The following is a 25,506-nucleotide window of genomic DNA, read 5'->3' on the forward strand; positions in this document are numbered from 1 at the left end:
AGGACCGTTGCTAGAAACTAGAAAGATATTAGGATTAGCAGCGAGGAAGCTTTTTCAAAAGGAAACCGTCTACCCCAACACCCCCCCCCCTGCAGCTGTAGAAATAGCTCGGTATAGTATATAGAGCCTAGTTTACACTATATACGCAATTAATTTGTTGGCACGGCACGACTAAAATTGGTACCCCCTGTTTTATTAGTGTTAGCAGGGGATATTTAAAATGGAAGCCGTCACCGCCCATCGTGCCGTGCTGATAAATTGAGTGGAGTGCAAACGGAGCTTAGATAAGCAACCCTGTTTCCTCCTACCGAGCTTTTATTTATATGATCTTTAATTTTTCATTTTTTAGCGTTTACTCTTGCATGCTAAATCGAGAAAATCCTTTCGCAACGTTGATAGCAGATTCCGTGAATTGGCACATCTTTTGTCCAAAAGCAAATGTGAGCAAGTCACCAGATGTAACCCTTGAGCAGGTAGCTTACCTCAGCAGGATTGTTTTGCAGGATACAAAAGACCCAACTCTAGCCAACGACGGTGGAACAAGCTTTAGTGAATATTTGGATAATTCTCATGAACTGCGCGATTATCTTCGTGCTATATTTTACATTTATCGCCAAAGACAGGAAGCTTGCACATCCACGCAGTCCAAGGTGCCCAATTTCAAAGAACTGGGAAATGAGTTCCATTTGCGATTGCGCGATGGCTTCCGAAATGAGAATAGAATTGTCTTTTTCAAAAAGGCAGTCAATCGACGAAGAGTGACAATGATTACTGGTCTGGAACGATACATGGAGTGGGTGCCTATCTGAATGCTGGCGATGAAACCTTCATCGAAGTGCGTGGTGGCGCCGACAAAGGGGGGAAAACCTCATCCAATAATCTTCACTGAACAACTGGTTTTATGTTTGTCTAAATTTAATTGAAAGGGGGGAGTTGACAATTTGAGGCTTCAATGAAGGTAGAAATTAACAGTTCTGACTTAATACATTCTACGCTCTTTCAAAAAATTCCTGGCAACGCCGCTGGCAGGGTGAGTTTCTCTCTTCAAGGAAAATCTTAAACTTCACTGAATTTATAATTGCAATAATTGCACAAGACGAAAGAACGAAACGTTTCTCAAAGAGACATTTTGAGGAAAGCCTGAAGAGACATTTGAGGAATTTTAAACCGGATTTAATAGATAGCATATATGGATGTAGGTAAATGTGTATAGAAGGCCACGAAGGCACTTCGAGGTATAATGGATAGCAAGAGAAATTAATGTCAATCTTTATACATTTGTTGACCCAATCTTAAATCTATACCTGGTTTTATTTGGCGGGAGGTCTTAGCATCTCTGTTTCCTATTGCAAATTTAGCATCAATTCCTCCTGCTATTATATATGTTCGTATTTTTCCGTTATTGATGGAAAAAACCATTAAATATATAAATAAATATATTTTTGAAATTTACAGTGATAGCGTGGAGCCGTGAGTCACCCATTTTTATGTGGAATATATATTGCCATTTGCCTCGTACTGCGAATATTTCTTAAGGCCCACTCACACTTAGCCTGCGTGCAGCCCGACTTTAGAAAGTCGGGCTGCACGCAGGCTAACTCACACTATGCGATTTGTCGTATATACGATTCGTACCCTGGCGTATGTAAACGTATGAACAAACGTAGAAATGTGACACTTTAAATTCATAGGCACTCTTGCATTCGTCAGAATGATAATTGCATACAAGTTATCGTGTAGTCTAAATAGGCTGAACAAAATTTTTCGTCTGATATTCTTTTCAATTGTGAGAATTCGACAGTAGCGGATTCCCTTCACCGGTCATAATTGAAAAGAATATCAGACGGAAAATTTCGTTCGGTGGAAAACTTCGCCTAGTGGAAAACCGGCTTCGCTCCTCAGTGCTTCGTTCCTGAGTGCTTGCTCGTAATACTAAATTTTTTGGACCCGTTATTGTAGTGTAACATAAAGTACCCACGCAGGAGAAAGAAAACAATGAAACAAAGCATTAACCTTGCGATTTAAATATTTTAAAAATATAGACAATGTTTTATTCTTGTATCAAGTATGGATGGTTCACTTTGAAAACACTGCTTTAATATACTTCGCTAATGTTTTGGTATAGAAATATGTCTTCACATGAGATAGCGAGCAATGACCGTGAAAGGTTATTGAACCTTTCTGATTCTTCGATTAAGGAATCATCACTCACTATCAAAGACATCAGCAATGTGAAGGTTTACAGCAAACGTTGGTATATATTAGCTATGTTTTTCTTGCTCTGTGTCGGTCAAGGTATCATGTATAACACATGGTCACCGATTCAGAGTACGGCAAGAGCAGTATATAAATGGGATAGTTTTATGATCGATCTGATGCCAGCATTAGGATGCATCGCACCATGCTTCACTATTGTACCTCTCGGATGGCTGATGGATGTTAAAGGTATTAACTGTTAAGGCATGTTCACACAATCCAACTTTGTCAGATCCAATTCACTTCTGATGTTTGAAATGCAGTTTGTTTTTTAGATTCTGTCAATTTCTGTGCATATATACTGATATACAGTACGTTGCAATTAAGTTAACAGACTATAAAACATCCATCAGAAGTGAATTGATTAGATCAGACAAAATTGGATCGCCATAACCATAGAAGCGATTAGTTCTTGACAGTAGCAAGCAATGACTTGCAATGCACTGTTGGAAACACAATTGGGACAAAAGTGACTTCCATCTGTACTCTATGTATAATTTATGCCTGATTCTGCCACTGGCACTGTATATCTATACAGCTGATCTGAGTAATGATGGGTAGTGTGCACTGACTTGCAACAAAAATATTTGCAGAGTTGGGATTGTTAGGCAATCAGACCATATATAACCCAGAACATGAAATGTTGCACTAATATGCTGACATTATAATATCTGTGAATTTATGTTTATACATTCTGGTTATTCAGCTGTTTTTCTTTAATTGCTAATTAATTTTAAGGACAATGTGAAAACTTGAGCCTTATGATAGCGAAAGGCTGGGTTGGAAAGCCTTTGGGAAATTTTGTACTATACTGCCATGCAAAGTGATTGAAATATTTCTCTTATTCAATTAAAGAAGAGATGGGTCTTAACATATTAGTAAAGTTGGAAAAGTAGGGGAGGTGGAATGATTCATGAGGCTTCTCATGCTACCTTTGTCATAAACCTTTAATAAAAAAATTTTTACTAAGGAGGTGTATACCTCTTGAAGGAGATATGAATGTTTCCAGGAGAGGTGGAAAAAAAATTGGGTGGATGTTTGCACTACCCCGGTACCCCCCTAAAATCTGGGCATACAAACATCAATTAAAAAAAAATCTTTCTTCACAATTATTGCAGTGGGCTGTTCACCAGCACACAGTACAAAAATATTGTAATAAAATTGTTTCCATAGAGTACATGACCATGCACATTATTAGTGCATGAGTATGTACCTATTTCTCTTAGTGGGTAATTGGCAAAGGACCCGAAGTTATGTTTGCATAATCGCATTATGTGTAATTGCTATTCTGTTTTACTTTAATCGCTAGTTTTATGGACAAAGTGAAAACAGCAGATGACTTATGATATGACAGTCTGGGAAGTCCTTTGTGAAATTTTGTACTCTACTGATCTGCAAATTGATTGAGATATTTCACTAATTATCCTATTAAGAGTGGGTCTTAACACAAAATCTTTGAAGATGGTTAATGATTAGAGTTGTCAAGGGTTAATTTGATAAATTTCACTTGGGAGGTCTAAATTGCCTCTTAGAGGAGGTGGGAATATTCCCAGCGAAGATGGAAAACAATTTGAGTGGTTATATAATGCCCCTAAAATCTGCATGGGCAAACTGGCATCAAGAGTGGGGTTCACTGTTCAGTACACAGTACAAAAATGCCATAACAATACATTGCTTCTATTGAGTGTATGACCACCTATACACATTAGAGCTGTGGGATGGTGGGTAATCATCAAAAGGCCCAATGTTCTAAGCCTGATGCTGTTACCGTATAACATTATGGTAATTTAATTGTGATGATGTATGTAATTTTCCATCTACATTTTGAATGCATTAGTTTAGTCTTATTAATAGCTCCATTCCAAGTAAAATTACATGTATTTCACAAAATTGTTGCAGGATCCTATTACATCTTGAGAATTTTCTCACAGGTCAATTTTGTTTTCACAGGTTTACGAACCGCTGTATTACTTGCTGCTACAGGACAGTTTATCGGTTCACTCATAAGATGCTTTCCGCCAGGCAATAATTGGTTCATGGCCACAATCCTTGTATGTTGTGGTCAGACAATTAGTGGTTTGGTCGCCCCTATACCATTATCCGGTGGTGTACTGTTGTCAGCGACATGGTTTCCTAGCAACCAACGAACAATTTCAACTGCGATAGTGGTTGCTGGTGCATTCTTGGGAGGAGCACTCTCGTTTCTGATTGGTCCTATGTTTATTGATGACGTCGCTGAAACTGTTACCGCAAACAAGGATGGTAGATATATTTTAACCCCGGAGCAAGAGAAGGTGTATTTTAGTCAAGTCAGCGCAGTTTTCGTCATGGAGGCTGGCTTTATGGGCATCTTAGTTCTCTGCGTATTTCTTCATTTCCCTGATCGGCCAGCAAAGCCGCCAAGCAGATCATCGGGAACGGAACGTGAAGCCTTCAAGCATGGCTTGTCGAAACTTTTAAGGAATTTCAATTTTTTGTTGCTAGCTTCGCTGTACGGTGTTAGCTGTGGCGTGTACAGTGGATGGTGCTCTGTCTTGGATCAAAATTTAGAGGAATTTGGTGTCGGTCAAAAATTCGCCGGATGGCTGGGATTTATAGCGGTGATGAGTGGTGCATTCTCAGGGATATTCTTTTCTTTGTAAGTTTTTTTGTTCTTAACTTTTCTATCTGTTGCATTGTTAACAACCTTGTTAATCATTCCCGTCCGGTGTAGATTAATTTCGGACGTTAGAGTCCGACTTTTTTAAAATTCCAATAGCTCTGCGAATGCGCGAGCAAAAAACACATAGATACCACCAAAATATAGCTCGAGAAAAATACTATAACCCAATCGCTTCTGTTTTAATCCGGAAATTAATAAATATTTCTGTTAACCTGACACCGCAGTGCAGCTGTCAAAATCATATCAAATTACAAGGTGATGACAACCGGAAATATAACTCGCCTTTGGAATTTCGTTATTTTCTTCGTTATTTTTCATCCTTTCGTATTTTAACCGTTATATATAAACTAGAAATGCTTTAGTTATCTTTTCTGATAGTTTTTGAGTCAGGATGGACAGAAAAACTCGAAAAATATCGATTTTTCTGATTTGTTATTGTTAGTAGCGAGACCCGTTAATTAGCGCACGCACATGCGGTTGTCTCGTGAGCTTAGAGGTGTCAAAAACTCAACGTTGCCTACCCCCTAGGGGTAAAATAAGCCCGGAAATCGATTCCTGGGGTAAAAATGTCCCTAGAAGTCATATATTCGGCCTTTTTGGAGCGAAAATTTTCCGATTTTTTGTCAAATTTTCGCCAATATGGTGATAATTATATGCAAATTTTCGGATTTTCCGTTTGTAAACACGTTTGTTGGAAATATCACTACAAATCGCCAAAACGACTGTATTTCAAGCAAAATAGATGGAAATATTGATCACAATGTAAGCTACAAACATTTGGAGGTTTTTAGGCGAGATTTCTGGAAGGCTTTGCGTATTTTCGCTTCTCTAAAATTCAATTTCAAAAGTACAAGATCGGCAATAAATATCTTGGCTTATAGGAAAGCTCTTGAAATGAACTAAACTTACACAAATAGATAAATGTTTTAGCTTTAAGATAATACAATTTCTAGTTGATTTGGTAAAATACTTGCAGATAAAATCGAAATTTTTTGCGTGCGTCGTTTACGACCGGACGGCAATGAGTTAATTAAAGGAGCGAGGTAAAAGTATGTTTTGCGGAAATGTTTGTAGTGGTGAGAATCACTTGAAGGCATTCTGCAGTGTATTTTTCACTTTATCGCATGAAAAATATGACGATCATTCAAATGATTGGAGGGGGGTAGGTTAAATAAACAAATTAATAATTGGGGTGTTACATAATAATGGATTATTTCTTCATATCTCTTCATGAGGGCTGCATGCTTTCCACTGTCGCGTTTTTTGCACGAACGTACGCGCACGCAAAAGCTTTTAAGGCCCTGTTTATAGGGAGCTTTAGCAGTGACTACGAGTACGAGACTCGTCATTCTCGCGCGTTGTTTGCATACGCTATCAGCCAAAACTCGTAGTCGCTGAGCTATTGAGTATGACTTTTTTGATAAATTTCGTACTCGAAAGCTCAACGAGTACGAGTTTTGACTAATGGTGTAAACAAACAACGCGCAAGAATGACGAATCTCGTACTCATAGTCACTGCTAAAGCTCCCTATTATGAGAGGCGGGACGGCATATTTTTTCATGCCGCGTTTACATGATTGTTTTTCGAAGGGGATGGTTTCTCGCAAGAATCGGGTATTTCATTCGGGAATACCATATTGTTCAGTGACATTGTTCAAATAATGCAATGCCAGCGTAATATTTTCCCGGTCAAGAGAGATCGTGCATCCCGCTTAAAACGGGATTCTGCCCTCGCGGGACGGGACAAAAAACATCCCACTTTCATCTAAACACTGCACGAAATATATTGTACAAACATGTACAAGGGGTACGATGGCCCACAAGGGTCACAGTTCAGTTCTTATTCTTGGACAGTTCAGTTTTATTTTTTAGCAGTTCAGTTTCAAATTTCCATAGTTCAGTTCTCAATTTGACAGTTCAGTTTTACATTTTAACACAGTTCAGTTTCGAATTTCTTCAATTTTGAATTCTCTGAACAGTTCAGTTTTGAATTTCCCACACAGTTCAGTTTAAAAATCACTAAGCAGTTCAGTTTTAATTTTATCAACAGTTCAGTTTTAAATTTTATCTAACAGTTCAGTTTGAAATTTGCCTAACAGTTCAATTAAGTAAACAATACCCGATTTGGGTCGATGAACGAAATACAAATCTTTTGCTCGCAAATATGGACGCCATAATAAAGGATGCTGTACGCGAGGAGCTTAGAAAACAGCAAGAAACTAAGAAAGGTGAAAGTAAAAGCTCGGAAAGTAAGGGAGAATTGCCAGTCGCAACTCAGAAAACAGAAAGGACGGTAAATCGCTTGAGCGGCCTACTCCATCGAATACGAAACCGCTCCGAAGGAGCGGCCAGCACAAGCAGGAAAAAGCCTAAAACAGATAAACAACATCGAATACAAATACGATGGATGCATTATGACGAAGATAAAGACAAATATATTCCTGTGCGAAAAGCATGGTGGCGGAAACCGCTATATTAATTACATGGATTCACAACCGTTAACTTTACGGCAAATTCTGGACAAAGCTTGTGAATTGTTCTTTCCAAAAGGTAAAAGCCATTTTGGCTTACTTGAAGATATGTCCAAAGTAGTCACAAATTCTGCTGGTGAAGTTATTCATTCGTTTCCTAGCGGTGGTACGATTGCCGATTACCTACATGAGAATGGTTTGTATCCTTCCTTAACATATCTATACTTAAGAACAGTATTTATTCACCCAGAAGAGGATGAAGAGCAGAGCTTAACCCAAATGACAGATACTGGCTCTGCAATTGTAGAAGCCGTTGACAGTAGTGACACTTATCTGGATTTTGAGGGTGATGACCTTGGTGTAAGTGGTGCCTCACCCACCACTCAATACTTAGCTCCAAATCACCCATCACCATTAATAGGTTTTCCTCCATCCACTACAAATTTTCCTCCATCCACTACAAGTTTTCCTTCATCCACTACAAGTTTAGTCCCATCAACTACAAGTTTCCATTCATCTACCACAATTTTTCCCCCATCGACTACAAGTTCCCCTCCACCAGATTCATTGTTCAATAGTCCACAGTACAGAATAGTGTGTTCCAAATGCTATTTGTACTAATCTTCCTGGTGAAGATTGTCTTCGATGCAAACAGGATGAGGAATATAATGCTTCATTAAAGCTTGATGAACAGAAACATATGGGAAATTCAACAGATGCCGATGAGCCCACTGAGAGTACAGCTATTTATCCCAACCTCGATGAAATAAGGACACATCGGATTGCTTACCTTTCAAGAAGTGTTTCCTTCGATGGTAATAATGAGACTCAACCCAATCTAGACACTCCATTTGATGACTCTTCACCTTCTGCGATTGGTGAAACCTTACAATCAGTCATTAATTCCTGCAGTAGCCCTCCTGATAATGAAAATTTTCCTGGTGATATAGAGACTTTAATAGCCAACCAACACGAATCACAAAATGAACAGGAATTTCATACTGCTCATCCACCGTCCAGTCCAAAGGAAGTTCAAGTTGTTAAAGTGCACCGTTCCCGTATATGCAAGGATATGGTAAGCTACTTCCAAGATGAGAGCATCCTAACAAGTTCCATAGTTTTTGAAATTATTGATGATCGTGGAATTCCCGAAAAAGGTGCTGGAGTTGGTGTGGCTCGTGACGTGTTTTCACTTTTTTGGAAATCGTTCGGAGATTCGATGACTATTGGAGAAAGAGAAAGAGTGCCCTTTGTACGTCACGACCACTTTGTGAGTGAATGGCAAGCTATTGGTAGAATTCTTGTTTTAGGTTACAAGATGGTATCTTATTTTCCTCTGATTTTATCAAAGGCATTTATGGGATATTGCCTATTTGGCGATTCAGTTCCCGATTCAGCTGTGATAAGTTCTTTTAAGAAGTATCTTTCAGTTGATGAACAAGAGTTGATTGAGAAATGCCTTAATAAGCAGGAATATGATAGTGAAGATCTTGAGGACTTTTTGGAGCGATTTAACTGCAGAACACTGATAAATGAAAACAATTGTCTGAAAGTGATCACTGAAATTGCCAAACAAGAGCTTATCCAGAAACCTCATATCATGTTGTCTACATGGCAGCTCATTCTTTCTAAACTCAAGGCATATGCACCATTTCAGTCTTTTGATAAGTTGGAGGCCCTCTACGAATCTGTAAAGCCAACAAATAAGAAAGTTCTTCAACTTTTGCAAGCCCAACCAAATACCGAGGGAGAACGAGATGCTCTGAAGTTCCTACAGCGTTATATTAGAGGCTTAGATGCATGCAACCTTGGTCATTTTCTTCGTTTTACCACAGGTGCTGATATTTTAATTGTGGAACATTTAACTGTTTCATTTGTAAAATTTGATGGGGTATATAAATCTCCTATAGCACACACATGTGGACCTGTGTTAGAGCTGCCTTCCACATTCCAAGATTTTTGTGAATTACGAAACACGTTCAACAATATATTATCCAAACCTGACTGGGAACTTGACATTGTTTAGGTTTTGAACTTATGTGTGACGCATTAACTGTAATCTATGAAGTGATTAGTCTATAGATACATTGTACTTTTCAGTTGCCATTCATATTAATTGACTGCATAGTTTTAGTTGGGTAAAAAACTAACCGCCCCGCGCTTTATATTGTTAAGGTTTTTTGTTTTTAAAAGTGTATGTAAGATCACAGTTGAATTTCTTTTAACTGTAGTGAAATATAAGTGAGTAAGGCCTGGAGCTGTGTGTTATGCGAATAAAATATGACATAACTTCTTTTAAGTGCTTAAAAAACTCCTACTTGTATAGCCGACCCCCGATCACGGTTATTACTCTCTGCATGCGCTTTTAAGTAAGGTTATATTAGTAATACAAATAATAACACTTTGTAGTATATTGTTGTATAGTTTCATATTGGTGTTTCAGTTGAATTTATTAAACTAATTAATCGTCTCAATTTTTTGTAGCAAAGTAAGATAAAGATGAAATGCTTCTTTCGCATTAGTTGGTTTTGTCAGGCCAAGCTCTGTCATTACGAACGAGGCAAACTCTCCAAATTCATCAGAGAAATCTTTGACAGACATTGAATAATCATAGAATTCATTCACTTCGTCCCGGTCAATTTCCTGTTTACAATCCCCTGTGTCGAAAAGATGCGGCAAAAAAAACATCACGTCAGGCCTCCCTCTGGGTCCAGTGTTATTTCCAAATTTGCTTGGGGCAATAATATGTTGGTTCCACATTTCTGCAACTTTGTGTAATTCATTTCTTAGTATATCCATAAAACAAAACCTTATCAAATCCATTTGTACAGGATCCGAATCATTAAACAAATCAAAATCTCGTAAATCCTTGAAAAAATTTATCCACCATCCAGGCCCATCCCGAATAAGATGAGACCAATAGGCTTCTATTCGTTGATTTGACGTAGAAGTACCAATTGAAAAACTGGCAAGACCAGCATGCTCATCGTGATGCTGAGATCGCAGAAATATTTGCAAAGCCTCGACGATGCTGTTCTCAGTGCCATCGTCAGACCGCATTCTTTGTGGTACACCTCCAATTTGCAATACGGCATCAAGGTAATATTTACCAATGACCTGAGGATTTTTATTAGTCGGACCCACTTCGAGCCAGATCAACCTTCTGGAAAAACCATCAATGCACCCATGTATATTAAACCCGAAAGGTTTCAACTTATCATGGCCGTCTATGTGCCATATATGATTGGGTCCCCGAGATGAATAAGCTCTTCTTCGAAGCCTTTTCTTTGCTCTACTTTGCACTCCTTGAGGATCTAGTTTTACCAAACATTTTCGAATAACGTCCCTTCGAACAGTAATACCATACTTAGTTGATATATGTTTCCACATTTTGCGATATCCAACATTGCATTTACTGCCAGCTAATTCAATCTCCACAATACACTCGATTTCCTCTTGTGTCAATTGTTCTTCGGCTGGAACACGTCTTCGAAGTCCTAGGATTCTTAATCTTCTTTTAAGTGTCGATAAGCTGAATTCTATTCCATGAAGCTTAAGAAATTCTAGAATTTCATGGTTGGTGAACCCTTGTTGAAAATAACTTGTTATTAGCTCAGTTTCATCTCGTCCATGCCTTCGGTCAACGTTCATGCATGGAATGTAGTCATTTAGAGGCATAATAAAGGTATAAAATACTGATTTAAAGTAGGGACAAATAGCACACTATCAGATCAAAATAATCAACTCATTTAACAACGAACTTTTCGGTAAAATACGAAACTGCGTATGTCTGTGTAAAAATTGTTTGGCACTGAAAGTTAAACTGAACTGTTAATAAAATTTGAAACTAAACTGTTTGTTAAAATTTACTAAACTGTTTGGTAAAAATTAAAACTGAACTGTCAAAATATAAACAGAACTGTGTGTTTGTGAAGCAAAACTGAACTGTGTTAAAATGTAAAACTGAACTGTCAAATTGAGAACTGAACTATGGAAATTTAAACTGAACTGCTAAAAAATAAAACTGAACTGTCTAAGAATAAGAACTGAACTGTGACCCTTGTGGGCCATCGTAAAGGGGAGATCCCGGTCACAATCCCGTCCCGACAAACGTCCCGTTCCGCTTCTTATATAAACAAGACTAAGTTGTTACATAATTAATTTTATGCCAGAGAAAACACACGAAATCATCAACAGAATCCAACCCTATCAATCTATTAAATCTTTAATTTTATAAGAGTTTCGAATTTCGGAACGTGCTAAAATTTGTCCGGCTCAATATAGTTCGATCACGTGGAGACAATCATCGGTTCTACGTGTTCACAGCAAAAGCCGGACAAATTCGAGCGCGGTCTTGAACGTAACTTGAACCAGAAGCATTCCATCTTTCGCGTAATTGTCACCAGGATTGCCAGACTACTAAATAATAATCAGCCAAATATTATTACCATAATCGATGTTTTCTTATAAAGAAATCATGCAAAGGGCCGACTACAACAATGTTTGGCTTCTTTTTCAGTTATTTGGCAACCCTGGAGGTCACGCACACGCAATTATATTATGTTAGACTTGACATCAGGTGACATCAGTTATTCACTCTACGCTAATTTTGCCGCTAATTTCGATTCCGTATATAGACATGCAGTCGAACTCATCATTGATAGTCGTTGTCATCATTTAATTCGACAGCTCCTGGTAGTTAGAACACCAATATGTCTTTACATACATACATACATAAACGTTAGTATATATGAACGGTAAACTGCTGGGCTTTCTATCGGTGCATAGCAGTCCAGTGGTCAATGGGTTTAAAAATAATTGTTCCTGCATGCATGTGTTCGAATACTGCCTTGCACCACTTTGCTCCTTTCCTTTTTGCGATGTTTGCAAACTCCCAGATTGAACCAGTGACAATACCTTTTGGTTAGTTATGTGAATTATTTTATGGGGTGGTTTATTTTCTGTGTATATTTGTCGTTAATAAGAGTGTGAACGCGTGTTCTAGCAACCTGGGACGGAGTTAAATGATGAGAACGACCACCATCAATGACGAGTTCGACTGTCTTATTAAGCGCTGAACGAGAGGCCATTTTCAATTTTTTTCTCTTGGCCAAGTTATTGTATTGGATTTTCATATATAAGACGCGATATGCCAAGGACATGTACCTACCGTTATCTCTCCTATATTTCAGGTTTGCTGGTCATTTCTCAAGCTACTTGAAGGAATTCCTGATCGTATTCATGGCTTTAGCATCCGTCTCAATTCTTCTGATGTATCTTATTTTCACAAAAGTAATTCCGTTCAGTAAACTTCTACTTTGCATCGTATTTGCTCTCACAGGATTTTTCGTGCATGGATCTCTACCGTTCTTCTTTGAACTCGGAGCAGAAATTGCTTACCCAGTCGCAGAAGGTATCACGTCATCAGTGACAAAGTTCATGGACTATTTTCTTCAAGCTCTGTTCCTGATCGTTTCCATGGGCCATTTTGGCGCGAAATGGATGACATGGGTTACCATGGTTACCTGCGCAGCAACAACAATACTATTGTTTTTCGTACAAGCAAAGTATAACAGATTAGTTTTGGACAAGAAAAGAATTGTTCTGCCCGATTAACACCTGGGTACAATACAGGGTGTATCAAAAAAAAGAAGACCTTTAGAAATCAAGCTATTGTTAAAATTTGAATGCCTTTTCAATTGCATTTGCTCATATGCTGAACCGTAGTGCGTGAAATATTGATGGATGCATGCATGCATACATTAGAAAATGAATTGACGTTTGTACACAAGATTGTCTGCTCCTAGGAATTTGAAAATAACTTTAATAGCATAAGGAAAAATAACGACCCAAAAATATTCAAATGACTAAGCACAAACGACTGAGCACAAAAGTGCTTTAGCTGTTCCTTCAAAACACGAACAAATCATTTGTTCATTAATTTTTAACACTGCGTGCGAGCATTAGGGCTGTTCACATGAGTTAAAATTGACTTTGAATCCGGAATGGCTCAGCATCTCATTTTACAAACTCTGCCTGTTAAAATGTTTACATGAGTCAGGAATGAATTACAACTTGATCTGACACAGATTCACTTGACATTTCAATCCGGATTGAAAATTACTGATAAATTGAACATCAAAAGAACTGAAGGTCATAGACCATGTCCTTCAACGTGGCCTCAATTTCTCTCAACACAAACTACCGTACGCTTGTGCATATCGCGAACTGCTTTTCTGATGCCGGCTGGCTGGGTATAAGTTAAGACTACAAAAACTCTTTGCTCCGAAGTCAGTTGAACCATTTTTGTTCTGGTAGTGTGCTTAGAATGAATGAATATTTTTGGGTCGTTATTTTTCCTTATGCTATTAAAGTTATTTTCAAATTCCCAGGAGCAGACAATCTTGTGTACAAACGTCAATTCATTTTCTAAAGGTCTCCTTTTTCTAATGTATGCATGCATGCCATCAATATTTCACGCACTACGGTTTAGCATATGTGCAAATGCAATTGAAAAAGCATTCAAATTTTAACAATAGCTTGATTTCTAAAGGTCTCCTTTTTTTTGATACACCCTGTATATACATTTTACCCCAAAACACAGCACGTCTGTAGACTGACGTAGTTATTATTGGAAACGTTATATTCAGAATAAATTAAGCAATTGAATAAAATTCAATTATCGTTTATTTACACAAAATTTGCTTTGCTACTGCTAGAGCTTGAATTAAAATACGTTACCTCAAGGTAATAAGCTTTAGACGTTGGATGTACTTGCAGTCTTATGCAATTACCAACGGGACTTGTGGATGAATGACATTGGTTACCTATTGTCCTACTATTTTAAGAATATTCTTAACGGCGTACGACAAAAGAAAGGAGGAATCGCCTGAATTAATTGTGCAGTAATATTTATTAACCATCATTTCAAGTAGTTATAATAATAAAGTAGAAAACATTTACACGCTTAGCTTTTCGCTTATTTTCATGTGTACTTTCGCCGTGTGTTTACACACATGCTATGTAATTATACGCAGCACCCACCTCACTCTACGTTAGTTCGATTATCTTAGGCCCGTTTTCCAGTTTAACACTCTTTTAAACTGCAACGTAATGCAGCAGGCAAACAGGTGATTTCTGTTCACCTTTACGACTGTCTTTGTTTCCGAAAAATTTGCACGAGTCATTTGATAATATTAGCGTAGAAAGTTAGGTCTGGGTAGCGCACGAAATCAGGGCCGTAACTAGAATGATAATTGGGGGGGTGTTTATTCATATATTCATTTCTGCCCGACGAATTTCTTTTGTCAGTGCAATAGCTCACAATGGAAATCCGTCGGGCAGAACTGAATATATGAATAAACACCACCCAATTATCGTTCTAGTTACGGCCCTGCACGAAATATTTTGCTTCGTTTAAAATGGCGAGGGGTTGCTGCATGCATGTATTTTTAGTACTACCGGCTAAATTAATGATACATGCTAACTTGATCAGGTGATGTAGGCTAAGTGGTTGTCAGATGTACGCGCGCGTACCTATTTTTTGTTGGTCTCCTGCACTCTTCATTTTTTAACAACGCTCCATCATGCATGAAGTTCCTCCAGTTCAGCAACAACATTAATGTTACAAAATTTTACGCCCTTTAGTTCTTTTATCAGCAAGCGCGAATAGGAAATTTGGGTTGTTGATTTCAAAACTATGGCTCTTGTAATAAACCGCGCCAAGAAGGAAGGTACTACGAATGTAGAGCGAAATCAGGAGACCTTTCCATTGCTGAACGATGTCGAACAGAGTAATATCAAAGTCTACAAGAAACGCTGGTATATGTTATCGTTATTTTTCTTGCTTTCTGTTGGTCAAGGTATCATCTATAACACATGGTCACCGATACAGAGTACGGCAAGAGCAGTATATAAATGGGATGATTTTATGATCGATTTGATGCCTGCATTAGGATGTGTTGGACCATGTCTGACTATTGTACCTCTAGGATGGCTGATGGACGTAAAAGGTAGGTACTGGAATATATATTCATCAAATAATGTGTCCATGGTGGATATAGTAGTATTTAATTAGGCCTGAAAGTATGCAAACTGCGCGCAACTGAGGTTTCAAAAAAATACTAGTAAATATATAGGAGACATCAAAATTGACTGGGTACTGTACATTTATCAAATACATTTGATCTATATATAAATATCTATAATCTATTTTTAATACCTAGCTAGGCAATTAACCTAGGCTATTTAGACTCTAGGCTATTAATCTATTAAATTTGCACACAATTCTACCATTTTTAAGTACACCTTTAATTAGACTATATAATTTGGTAGTTCAATTATCACTATACGGTATTTCTTCCATATCCTTTCCTGAAAAAGTGATAGGGGATAATTCGTACTCACCTAAATCCCCACAGTTTGATTTTGCTGCTACACAGTGTGCTAATTTCATAACTACTCTTTGTTACAATCAGATGTTGAGTGTTATAAATAACGTATTTAAAAGTCTAGCCTTCGAATTTAATAAATGTTTAAATCAATATAGAAAGATTTTGGTCAACATATGAGCTTTTCACTGGTCAGTGAATAAAGCATTTTCTTTTAAAATTACAAAAATTAAAGATTTTGTGCCAATGATATATCTGAGTAATATTAAACTTAAGGTAATTAAGGTAACTATGCTTATGTTTTCAAACATTAATGGCTCTATTTTTTTCTCTTCTGGTGCCCTTAAACTCCGGCCCCTTTCCACCATCTTCTAGTTGTGGATATATATGTCCAAAGTACACAGATCCTACCCCATAGCATCCTTCAAAATGTAAAATCTACTTAACTTACCAAAATGCATTTTTATGTATAAGCTTTAGCTGAGTCAAATATACATACTTCTGAAGCTGTATCAGAAGTTATATAATCTACAGTGTGATCCTGATCAATGCTAATATAGTGAAAACTGATTGGTGAATCTTGATATAATATGATCCCTAATTAAATAATCCATGACTGACCAGGTACATTAGCGAAGAGTAAAATATTTAATCAACGTTCATGTAAATTATTGACTGGTGTATTAAATATCACATTTATACTTGGGGGATTTTTAGTGATTTTCTCAATATAAGTTATCGATTTCAAGATAAAACTAGTTAAAAGAAAGTTAATATTTTGGTGATCAATAGTTACATCAGGGTTACCTCTCATACCATGAGGATTCTAATAGAGATGGAAGCCACATGCATGCTTGAATAAGAATATACATTCAGAATTAATGCACATGGTTTTTTGACAAAAATTACTTATTTTATATTTTGCAACCTTTTTGCAAACTGGCAGGGCATCTCCTTAGCAATGCTTTCAAAGCAATTGAAAATATCAGATCAACTGCCCAATTTGTCAATAAGAGATATATTCCATATTCCAGAATACATTCCATACATCACCAAGTGATATTGCCAAGTGATGTAGCTAAGTTGACTATTTGCACATGTCGATATAATATAACACTTGTATGTTGTCTAGGATTAATCAACTAGTTGAACAAAAAAAATTAAAAAACAAAAATTGATGATAAATTTACACTACATGGACCTTTTATGCATGCATTCACTTCATGTTTTAAATTTAAGAAATATATGTTATTTACCGGCTGCGAGCTCTGGGCTGCGAGGTCAGTATAGAAAACCATTTTCCCGAGGGGAAATATTTTTTCTTTCTGGACCGACCAAAACGGTGAATAACGTATTTAATTTTTTACAAAAAGCAGCGTTCGGTCGTACTGTAATTTTGTATATAGTCAGACTTAGCAGCACTTGGTGACAAAAACATAAACAATCAAAACCTCGTTCGTTTAATTTACTAAAATTCACTTCAATTTATCGTGATAATCATTTGGTCCGTATATTTTAAAATAAAAGAGTCAAAAGTTTGCGGATAAATCTTTACTGAAAACAAAACAAATACGCATTCGCTCGAATATAGGATTCCAAGCTTTCGTAATATTCAGCCCGCTGCTACAGCCAATCAAATAAAAAAGGTCAAACGTTTGAGAATAAATTTTCAGAAAAAGAAAACAAAACACGCTTTCGCAATTTCGCTGGAGCATAAAATATAGGATTTCGGAATCCGGACCGTGGTCAGGTCATTTGGTCATATATTGTAAAATTCCGCGTCCGCTGCTGCAGCCAATCAAAATGCAGGAAAGGCTAGGATCTGCCCTCTGCTGATTGATAAAAAAATGATATTATATATTTTCAAAATTGAAGTTACTCTTTGCCATATTATCCACTGTGCAATTTGGTGCAGTTCTCTCCTGTAAAAAAGGTCTGTGTGTAGTATTTGTGTAGTATTAAATGCCACGATGGTTTACACTTTACACTTGTTATCAATAGTTTTTGCATTTGAAAAGCCAAATTCCAAGCTTTAAAAAATGTTTTGCCCCAATGTAAAAGTCCAATTGATGCACTAAAGTAGCATATATGTAGTCCTATATGGTATTCAAGGTTAAGAGTTTGTTGCATGGCCAGGTATTCTATAAATGCTTTAAATCCTTCTTTTTGACATTTATTTTTGGCATTTTTGGATTTCATCAACTCATTACACCTATTGCTGTAAATATGTAAAAAGCATACTAGGTATGAACTCGGTAGTTCATACTCGGTAGAAACTAGGCTAGAATGACCGTTTTGTAACCGGTAACGTTGATCCCGTTTGTTTGTATGGTTCAAACTTCGCATCACCTTATTTGAAAATCATTTTTTAACCACACGTCTCCACCGAAACATCTTTAATTAATCATTTTTGATATTTAAAATAAATAAATTTAATAATATTCCGGCGCAAATACACCAAAGCATTTCAATATTTACGATTAACGACGTGATGTATATGAAAATTTCATAGACTTATAAGAAAATAAACCTTTCCTTAGGACATAAAGTTTTTAAAATTGACTTTTTATTTTGGAAGTCTGTCAGTCAATGAAAAAATAGAGAGAGAACGTGCGTTCAGAGAGAGAGAGAGAGAGACTGATAAAACAGAAGTATAAGAGACGGAGAAAGTAAAAATTGCGATTTGAGTGAGTTCTGTAAGTCTATTGTAGTACTAAGATTGAGTCAAGTTTATGATTAAACGCTTAGGTAAAGGATTGTGTGACTAGTTATTCTAACTCTAAGATATATACGGAAGAATTCGAGCTAATGTTTACGACAAAAATCTATTATTTTTGTCCAATCGCTAGTCTTCTATATGCACTCCAGACGTCATGCATGTAAAGCAGAAATATGCGCATGCTCGACTGCCGCGCACTAAATATTAAATAAGGCGCCGGGCCTTATTATGAACGCCGGGTTCATAATTCCAATTTTTGTTGGGATTTTATTTGCGATTTTCTTCTTTTGATAGATGTGAATGAGTTACTAGTTACGAATGCTCTGATGTATAAGAGCTCTTACTTGAACATCGATAACTAATTCACTCGATCGTTTACATCTATCAAAAGAAGAAAATCGCAAGTGTAAACGGGCCTTTATAATCTTATTGTAAACACGTTGTCGTTGACTCGCATAAAATATTGCTCCGTCCTCCCAGACTTCTAGCAATAGTAAATCGAAGCCGCTCTTTAGGATTGATGTCCAATACCCGCGATCGGTGTCCGATGGAGAAATCCATCATACATGTGCTACCGATCGATCCGATGGACAAACTTGCTTACCGTCGGAAAGAGTTTGTCCGATGGATGTATACACGTAAACAAATACAGCATAATGTCATTTATGACATCCAGACTATTACAACAGTCATGCATGAAAAGCTGGACCAATATATTTTAAAGCAATTTTTTTTCTAAGTGTCCATTTTTCAAAGACAAACAGGTCCGATCGGATCGATCGATCGGATCCATCGAACAAATATGCTTACGGTCGGAGAAAAATTTTACCGATGGCAAAATGACGTCATTTGAAAAGCAAACGGTTGAAAAATAGAGACTGGGTAGAGAGGCTATGCCTCAGTGAAAGCTGGTGGAAATGTCAGACGGTCCGATCGATCGATCGGATCCATCGAACAAATGTGCTTACGGTCGGAGAAAAATTTTACCGATGGCAAAATGAAGTCATTTGAAAAGCAAACGGTTGAAAAATACAGACTGGGTAGAGAGGCTATGCCTCAGTGAAAGCTGGTGAAAATGTCAGACGGTCCGATCGATCGATCGATCGGATCCATCGGACAAATGTGCTTACGGTCGGAGAAAAATTTTACCGATGGCAAAATGACGTCATTTGAAAAGCAAACGGTTGAAAAATGGAGACTGGGTAGAGAGGCTATGCCTCAGTGAAAGCTGGTGGAAATGTCAGACGGTCCGATCGATCGATTGGATCCATCGGACAAATGTGCTTACGGTCGAAGAAAAATTTTACCGATGGCAAAATGACGTCATTTGAAAAGGAAACGGTTGAAAAATAGAGACTGGGTAGAGAGGCTATGCCTCAGTAATGATGAGAGGCAACATAGTTGCATGTAATACAATTCGTGTTCTAAGCTTCATTGTCATTGCTATTGGCATATTTAAAATCATAATACTCCTGTTTCATGTTATAATTCATATACTAATCATGTTTGGCATGTAAATTATGATAAGGTTTCTAGAGAACGAGGCAACATGGTTGTATGTAATACAATTGTATGTAATACAATTCGTGTTCTAAGCTTAATTTCACTTATAATTTATGCACTATATAAGCTTGTTTGGCATGTAAAATTATGACAAGGTTTCTAAAGAACGAGGCAACATGGATGTATGTAATACAATTCGTTTTCTAAACTTCATTTTACTAATTCATGTACTAAGCTTGTTTGGCATGTAAAATTATGATGAGGTTTCTGAAGAACGAGGCAATATATATTTATATACATTCTTATATTATATATTACAGTTTAGAATAATCCAGTTTGATGTTATAATTCATGTACTAAGCTTGTTTGGCATGTAAAATTATAATAAGGTTTCTAAAAAACGAGGCAACATGGTTGTATGTAATACTTCTAAGCTCACACTCATTGGCGTTTGCTTCCCATTTTTGCCATCGGTAAAAAAATTGTCGGACGGTAAAGATGTTTGTCGAATGGATCGGATCGATCGATCAGACTATTCGACATTCACACGCCGCACATTGAACGTGCACTACCACGCGAGACACGCGCGCAGTAACCCTCGCAGCAGGCCTTTATTTGTTTTCGGGCAACGGCAAAATAGTGTCCGACGGTGAGCAAGATTGTCCGGTCGATCCATCCGTACCATCTGTAAGAGTGGTTTGTCGATCGGATACCGATCGTCAGTATTGGACATTTATGCTCTTTAGCATGAATTTTAACACACCTGACTTCGACAGAGCTAATGTCCTTGTGGGAAATCAGTAGGAAATCATTGCCCAATGTTCTAAACAAGCGATATTGCATTAAGCTTGGAAGCAACATTAAAACAAACATGTTGTCGTCCGTCTGCCATTTTGCAATTTGGCGCCCATTAGAAAATTGGAAATTTGATACGTTTGACGTCATCGTTTACAAAAGTTTCCGTTTTCGACCATCCACATTCATATGTCTATGTTTTCATTTGGCTCCACTCTCAACAGCGTTTTCAAATTGATAAAAACGGTGAAAACGTTTATCGTTTTCGAGCGTATTAGTGTGAGCGGAAGGCAAATATGCATCGAAATGTCTTAGTATGATAAATATGGTCTAAATGAATTTGAATCTGCGTCAAATTTTAGGCAATTTTGGGACAGGTCCCTCATTTGTTGTATGCATATAACCGATGCGACTTTCTTGCGAGAACTTAAAAGCTGGTCAAGTTCGTGATCTAAAACTAATCTTGCATAATTTTTATGTCCAAGAGAGTCGTAACTACTCATAGTGTTTAAAATGTTCTGTATGCAGTACGAAATTCGATATTTGTTTATAGAAAGCTATTAAAAGCTATACCTTTCCGTATTATTATCGGACTATTAGGGAACTTAAGGATATAGGTCGGGAACACGACGACGGCCGCTATAAATACAATGGGTGATTGAAAAGAAACGAATAATTGAAGACCTATGAGAGTTTTAGACAGTGCTGTAGAAGAGGGCGGGGGGGGGGCTTGGGAGATTAAATCTCTGGGGGGACTGCCCCCCCCCCCCTTTCACTTTAAGAAAGTATTTATTTATTAAGAAAACTATTAAAGAAAACTTGGCTACTTTTTAATTAAATGGAATCAAAATGACATGCTTAATAAATCGATATATTTTTATGTTCAGCTCATATGTTCATCTCAGCTAGGCTCAAATTTACACTAAGTGCTTCCATTGCGAGTCTTGTGGAGCTACTTTGATGAGCGCAGGCGCATCCAGCCAACTAATATTTTATATTAAAAGACTTAATATGGTTATGATCTATCGTAATTATATGAGTCTTATATGAGTCGTATGTCCCATGGTCATATATGTATTTGTTCTATTATTTTCTTTCTATTTATGTGTTCTACTTTTTTTAAAAGGTTTAAGAACCGCTGTGCTCCTTGCCGCAGGATTTCAATTCTTTGGCTCAGCATTAAGGTGCATTCCTACCGGAGGTGATTGGCTGATATCAACAATACTGATATGCTTTGGCCAGGCATTGGGTTGTCTTACTGCACCTATACCGCTGTCCGGTCCGGTGTTGTTGTCAGCAACGTGGTTTCCAAGCAACGAGCGCACAACAGCAACCTCAATTTTGATGGCTGGTAGCTTTGCCGGCTTCGCTTTGTCATTTATTATTGGCCCACTGTTCGTTGATGATGTTGGGTCTATATCCTACAGTCAACTGAATTCTACGGAAAGAGAATTCTATTACAGACAAATAAGGACTATGTTTTTGGTCGAATCTATTGCAATGGGTCTCCTATTTTTAGCTGTTATCATTTATTATCCCGCCAGGCCACCTCAACCACCTAGTCGATCTTCGGGTGTCGAAAGAATGGATACCAAAAGTGGAATTATAAAATTACTGAAGAATCACAGTTTTGTGTTGTTAGCTATACTATACGGCGCAAGTTGTGGTGTCTACAGTGGCTGGGTGTCTGTACTAGACCAACTTTTAGAGGGATTTGGCGTCGGTCAAAAATTTGCTGGTTGGCTGGGATTTATTGCTGTTGTGAGTGGAGCGTCGTCCGGGATATTCTTTTCCATGTAAGTCAGGATTTTATTGTACTTCAGTTAGTTTGAACTGGGCCGACGCTATACGAGCTTAATTCGCAGGTGTATATATATTCATATATGGCAAGTTCAAATAAGGGTATAAAAACATCGTTATCAAAAGAAACCAGTCGGACATAAGACAAATATATCAATACAATACCCTCTTCCAATTACGCTTTTAGCAACGATCCTGTTTTGGGGTAGTGGGGAAAGATTTTTTTCCGAAATTTTCAGAAAGATTGTCTTCTTTATAAAGTTATTGGTATTATTATACAAAGTTTTTACGTGTAATTTTCTTATCATCACCGCATGATCGCTAATAATAACTTGCATTGAACTGTGACACTTTCGGCGTTTTTCTTTCGACATTTCGCTAAACCTACAAATTTGAATTAATAATTCGTCAATTCTATAGAGCACGTCAAGCACTTCTCAATGCAATACAATCGACGTATTGTTTGTATAAGCTCTTCAAATTAAACATCCGTAATAAAAGTTCTCTCATTTCTCTTTCCATGCATGCATTACAGCTACGGCATACAGTTGCATGGCTACCCTCCTTGTGGTACACCAGTGAGTAGCCATATGATTTGTTTAACAATTGCATACTTGTGAATGTATGTATATGCCTTGAGAGATTACGCACACTAAGGCATTTGAGAGTTCTTTGTATAAAAGATAACTTACTTACCTTTAAATTTAAAAATTGCTAGCTAATCGATATTAACTATTATACGTGCGGTGATAAAAGCACTGTCTTAGCTACATCTATATGAACAACTGGAGTCGCAGTCTACTGGTCATCCAACGAACACCTGAAAAGCAATAATTTTGACTAGCTATGCACATGTACGCGTTACGTAACCTTTGTGTTTAAAATAGTCGCCACAAAACTACTTTCCATTTTAAACCGTGTGTATATACAGTAGGAGGCAAAAGTTTGAGTCCAGTGACTGTATTTCTTTGTTTCAGCAGCATATATTAATATTCTACAGAAAACCTTACCGATAAGTGAACTAGAAAAAAGTAAACAAGTAAACAGAAAAATACATGCTGTACAACAACTATGAGATGTTATGATATTCATTTTTACGTATTTTAATGTGCAAACATGCATTTACATGTCATTGCTTAGTTCCCTCTTTTTTGCTCTTGAAATGACCTTTATTCTTGCTCGCATAGATTCCATAGGTTTTTTAATGTCACACGTTCAATACCTTGCCAGCATTCGTTGACCACTTGCCTCAAGTCAGCCTGGCTGGCGGGTCTGTGCCTCGCCCTCTTCCGGTTAAAACGGTTCTACAAGTGCTCCATAGGTTTTAGATCTGGAATATGAGGTGGAAAGCCATGACAACGAGATCACCAGAATGAGTTTGCTTCTAAACGATTTCTGGCACATAGAAGATGTGCATGTGCTTAGGGTGATTATCATGTAGTTAGACGTGCGATCATCTTTGTACCAGATGAAATTCCATGTCCTTGAAGAATTGGATGATACTTTTCTTTAATTAGGATCCTATTATATCTTTCAATATTGCCAAACCGAGCATGACCAAAGCAGCTAAAAGTTTGCTTGAGTAGGATTTAGTTTCTTCGAACCTCTCCAAGGTTAGTTGCATACCACCTTTTTAAATTCTCACTTCTTCTGCGATCTTACGAGGAAAGAATCCTTCAATACTTAATGGAACTATTTGTCCTTGTGCACCATCACTTTGCCCTTTTTCCTACCCATCTTGGGCAGTGTAAAGGAATGAGAACGTTATTTTGTTATAATTTAGATCATTAGGACCAAAACAGTGTGCAATTAATATAGTTTACAGTACTGAAACACTAGCACGCATGTCTTAACTCCAATACGCTGCCAGGATTTAATACTGGAATTCTACAACGACTGGACTCAAACTTTTGCCTCCTACTGTATATTGAATGAAAAATATTTTACTTTTCAAAATTTTCCATAGCACATTCACTCTAGTTGAACATATAAACAATGGTTGGTTTTGGGAAATTTCATTTAAAGTGTTTAACAATATTTCTTACGAACCCAGCGAACGAATGAGAGATAACCATTTCAACACAGAGGTTCTTATTGTTTCCCAAAAATACTTTTTAAAAAAATTACAATAATTAGCAGTAAATAACAATGCTTTCTTTTCAGATTCGCCGACCGCTTTTCGGGACATTTAAAGCAATTTCTTTTGATTTTTATGGCCTGTGCGACATTTTCCATCCTCATTGTATGTTTTATATTCTCCAAAGTCATCGCATTCAACAAAGCACTAATCTGTGTTATGTTTGGTTTAACTGGATTTTTTGTAAATGGGGCTCTACCTTTCTTTTTTGAATTGGGAGCAGAAATGGCGTACCCGGTTGCTGAGGGACTAACAAGCTCTGTCATTAAATTCACAGATTACTCTCTTCAAGCCATATTTTTAATTGTATCGATGGGTCATTTTGGAGGGACTTGGATGACGTGGGTAATCTTGGTAACGATATCTGCCACCACAATACTTTTAACTTGTGTTAGGGAACGTTACAACCGATTGAATATCGATAATTTTCCCACTCGTCCCACAGAAGATTGAAATTAAACTGCATATATCATGCCATTAAAATGACCATACCGTTATTGCCAATACGAAATATGTTGTTCTGTCTTCAATGTAAAAGTATAAAATGTTTATGCATTTGAAAATACCTTAAATCAGTTATATCCTTAAAAAATATTCATATGAAGACTGTGGCAATTAAGCACTGCTTGTTATACAGGGTGAGTAAAAAAACTGACACTTTTGAAAGTCAAATTAGCGGCGAACTTGTGGCTGGAATTTGACAATTCCCATGTGTACAATCAACAGGACGTGGTTAATTAATGCGAAAGTGTTCAAACCATTTTCTTAAATTG

The 25,506-nt window shown here is 37.2% G+C and overlaps 4 protein-coding genes across 4 annotated transcripts; 3 read left to right on the forward strand and 1 right to left on the reverse strand.

The window, feature by feature from the left end:
* Positions 1 to 7,387: 7,387 nt before the first annotated feature.
* Positions 7,388 to 8,010, forward strand: LOC114545203. Its single transcript, XM_028563507.1, has one exon. It carries the CDS (start codon positions 7,402 to 7,404, stop codon positions 8,008 to 8,010), a length of 609 nt encoding a protein of 202 aa, XP_028419308.1. The 5' UTR covers positions 7,388 to 7,401.
* Positions 8,011 to 8,018: 8 nt separating this feature from the next.
* On the forward strand, positions 8,019 to 9,819 carry LOC114515611. The gene has a single exon (XM_028534900.1). The coding sequence runs from the start codon at positions 8,090 to 8,092 to the stop codon at positions 9,413 to 9,415; it is 1,326 nt and encodes a 441-aa protein (XP_028390701.1). The 5' UTR covers positions 8,019 to 8,089; the 3' UTR covers positions 9,416 to 9,819.
* Positions 9,725 to 11,149, reverse strand: LOC114515612. The gene has a single exon (XM_028534901.1). It carries the CDS (start codon positions 11,065 to 11,067, stop codon positions 9,847 to 9,849), a length of 1,221 nt encoding a protein of 406 aa, XP_028390702.1. The 5' UTR covers positions 11,068 to 11,149; the 3' UTR covers positions 9,725 to 9,846.
* Positions 11,150 to 14,951: 3,802 nt separating this feature from the next.
* On the forward strand, positions 14,952 to 25,486 carry LOC114515700 (solute carrier family 49 member 4 homolog). Its single transcript, XM_028535001.1, has 3 exons — positions 14,952 to 15,401; positions 21,923 to 22,592; positions 24,760 to 25,486. Exons 1-3 carry the CDS (start codon positions 15,089 to 15,091, stop codon positions 25,184 to 25,186), a joined length of 1,410 nt encoding a protein of 469 aa, XP_028390802.1. The 5' UTR covers positions 14,952 to 15,088; the 3' UTR covers positions 25,187 to 25,486.
* Positions 25,487 to 25,506: the final 20 nt, after the last annotated feature.

This window comes from Dendronephthya gigantea, unplaced genomic scaffold, assembly GCF_004324835.1.
Source record: "Dendronephthya gigantea isolate DGI-Jeju-01 unplaced genomic scaffold, DenGig_1.0 000004F, whole genome shotgun sequence".
In the NCBI taxonomy this organism is placed as follows: domain Eukaryota; kingdom Metazoa; phylum Cnidaria; class Anthozoa; order Malacalcyonacea; family Nephtheidae; genus Dendronephthya; species Dendronephthya gigantea.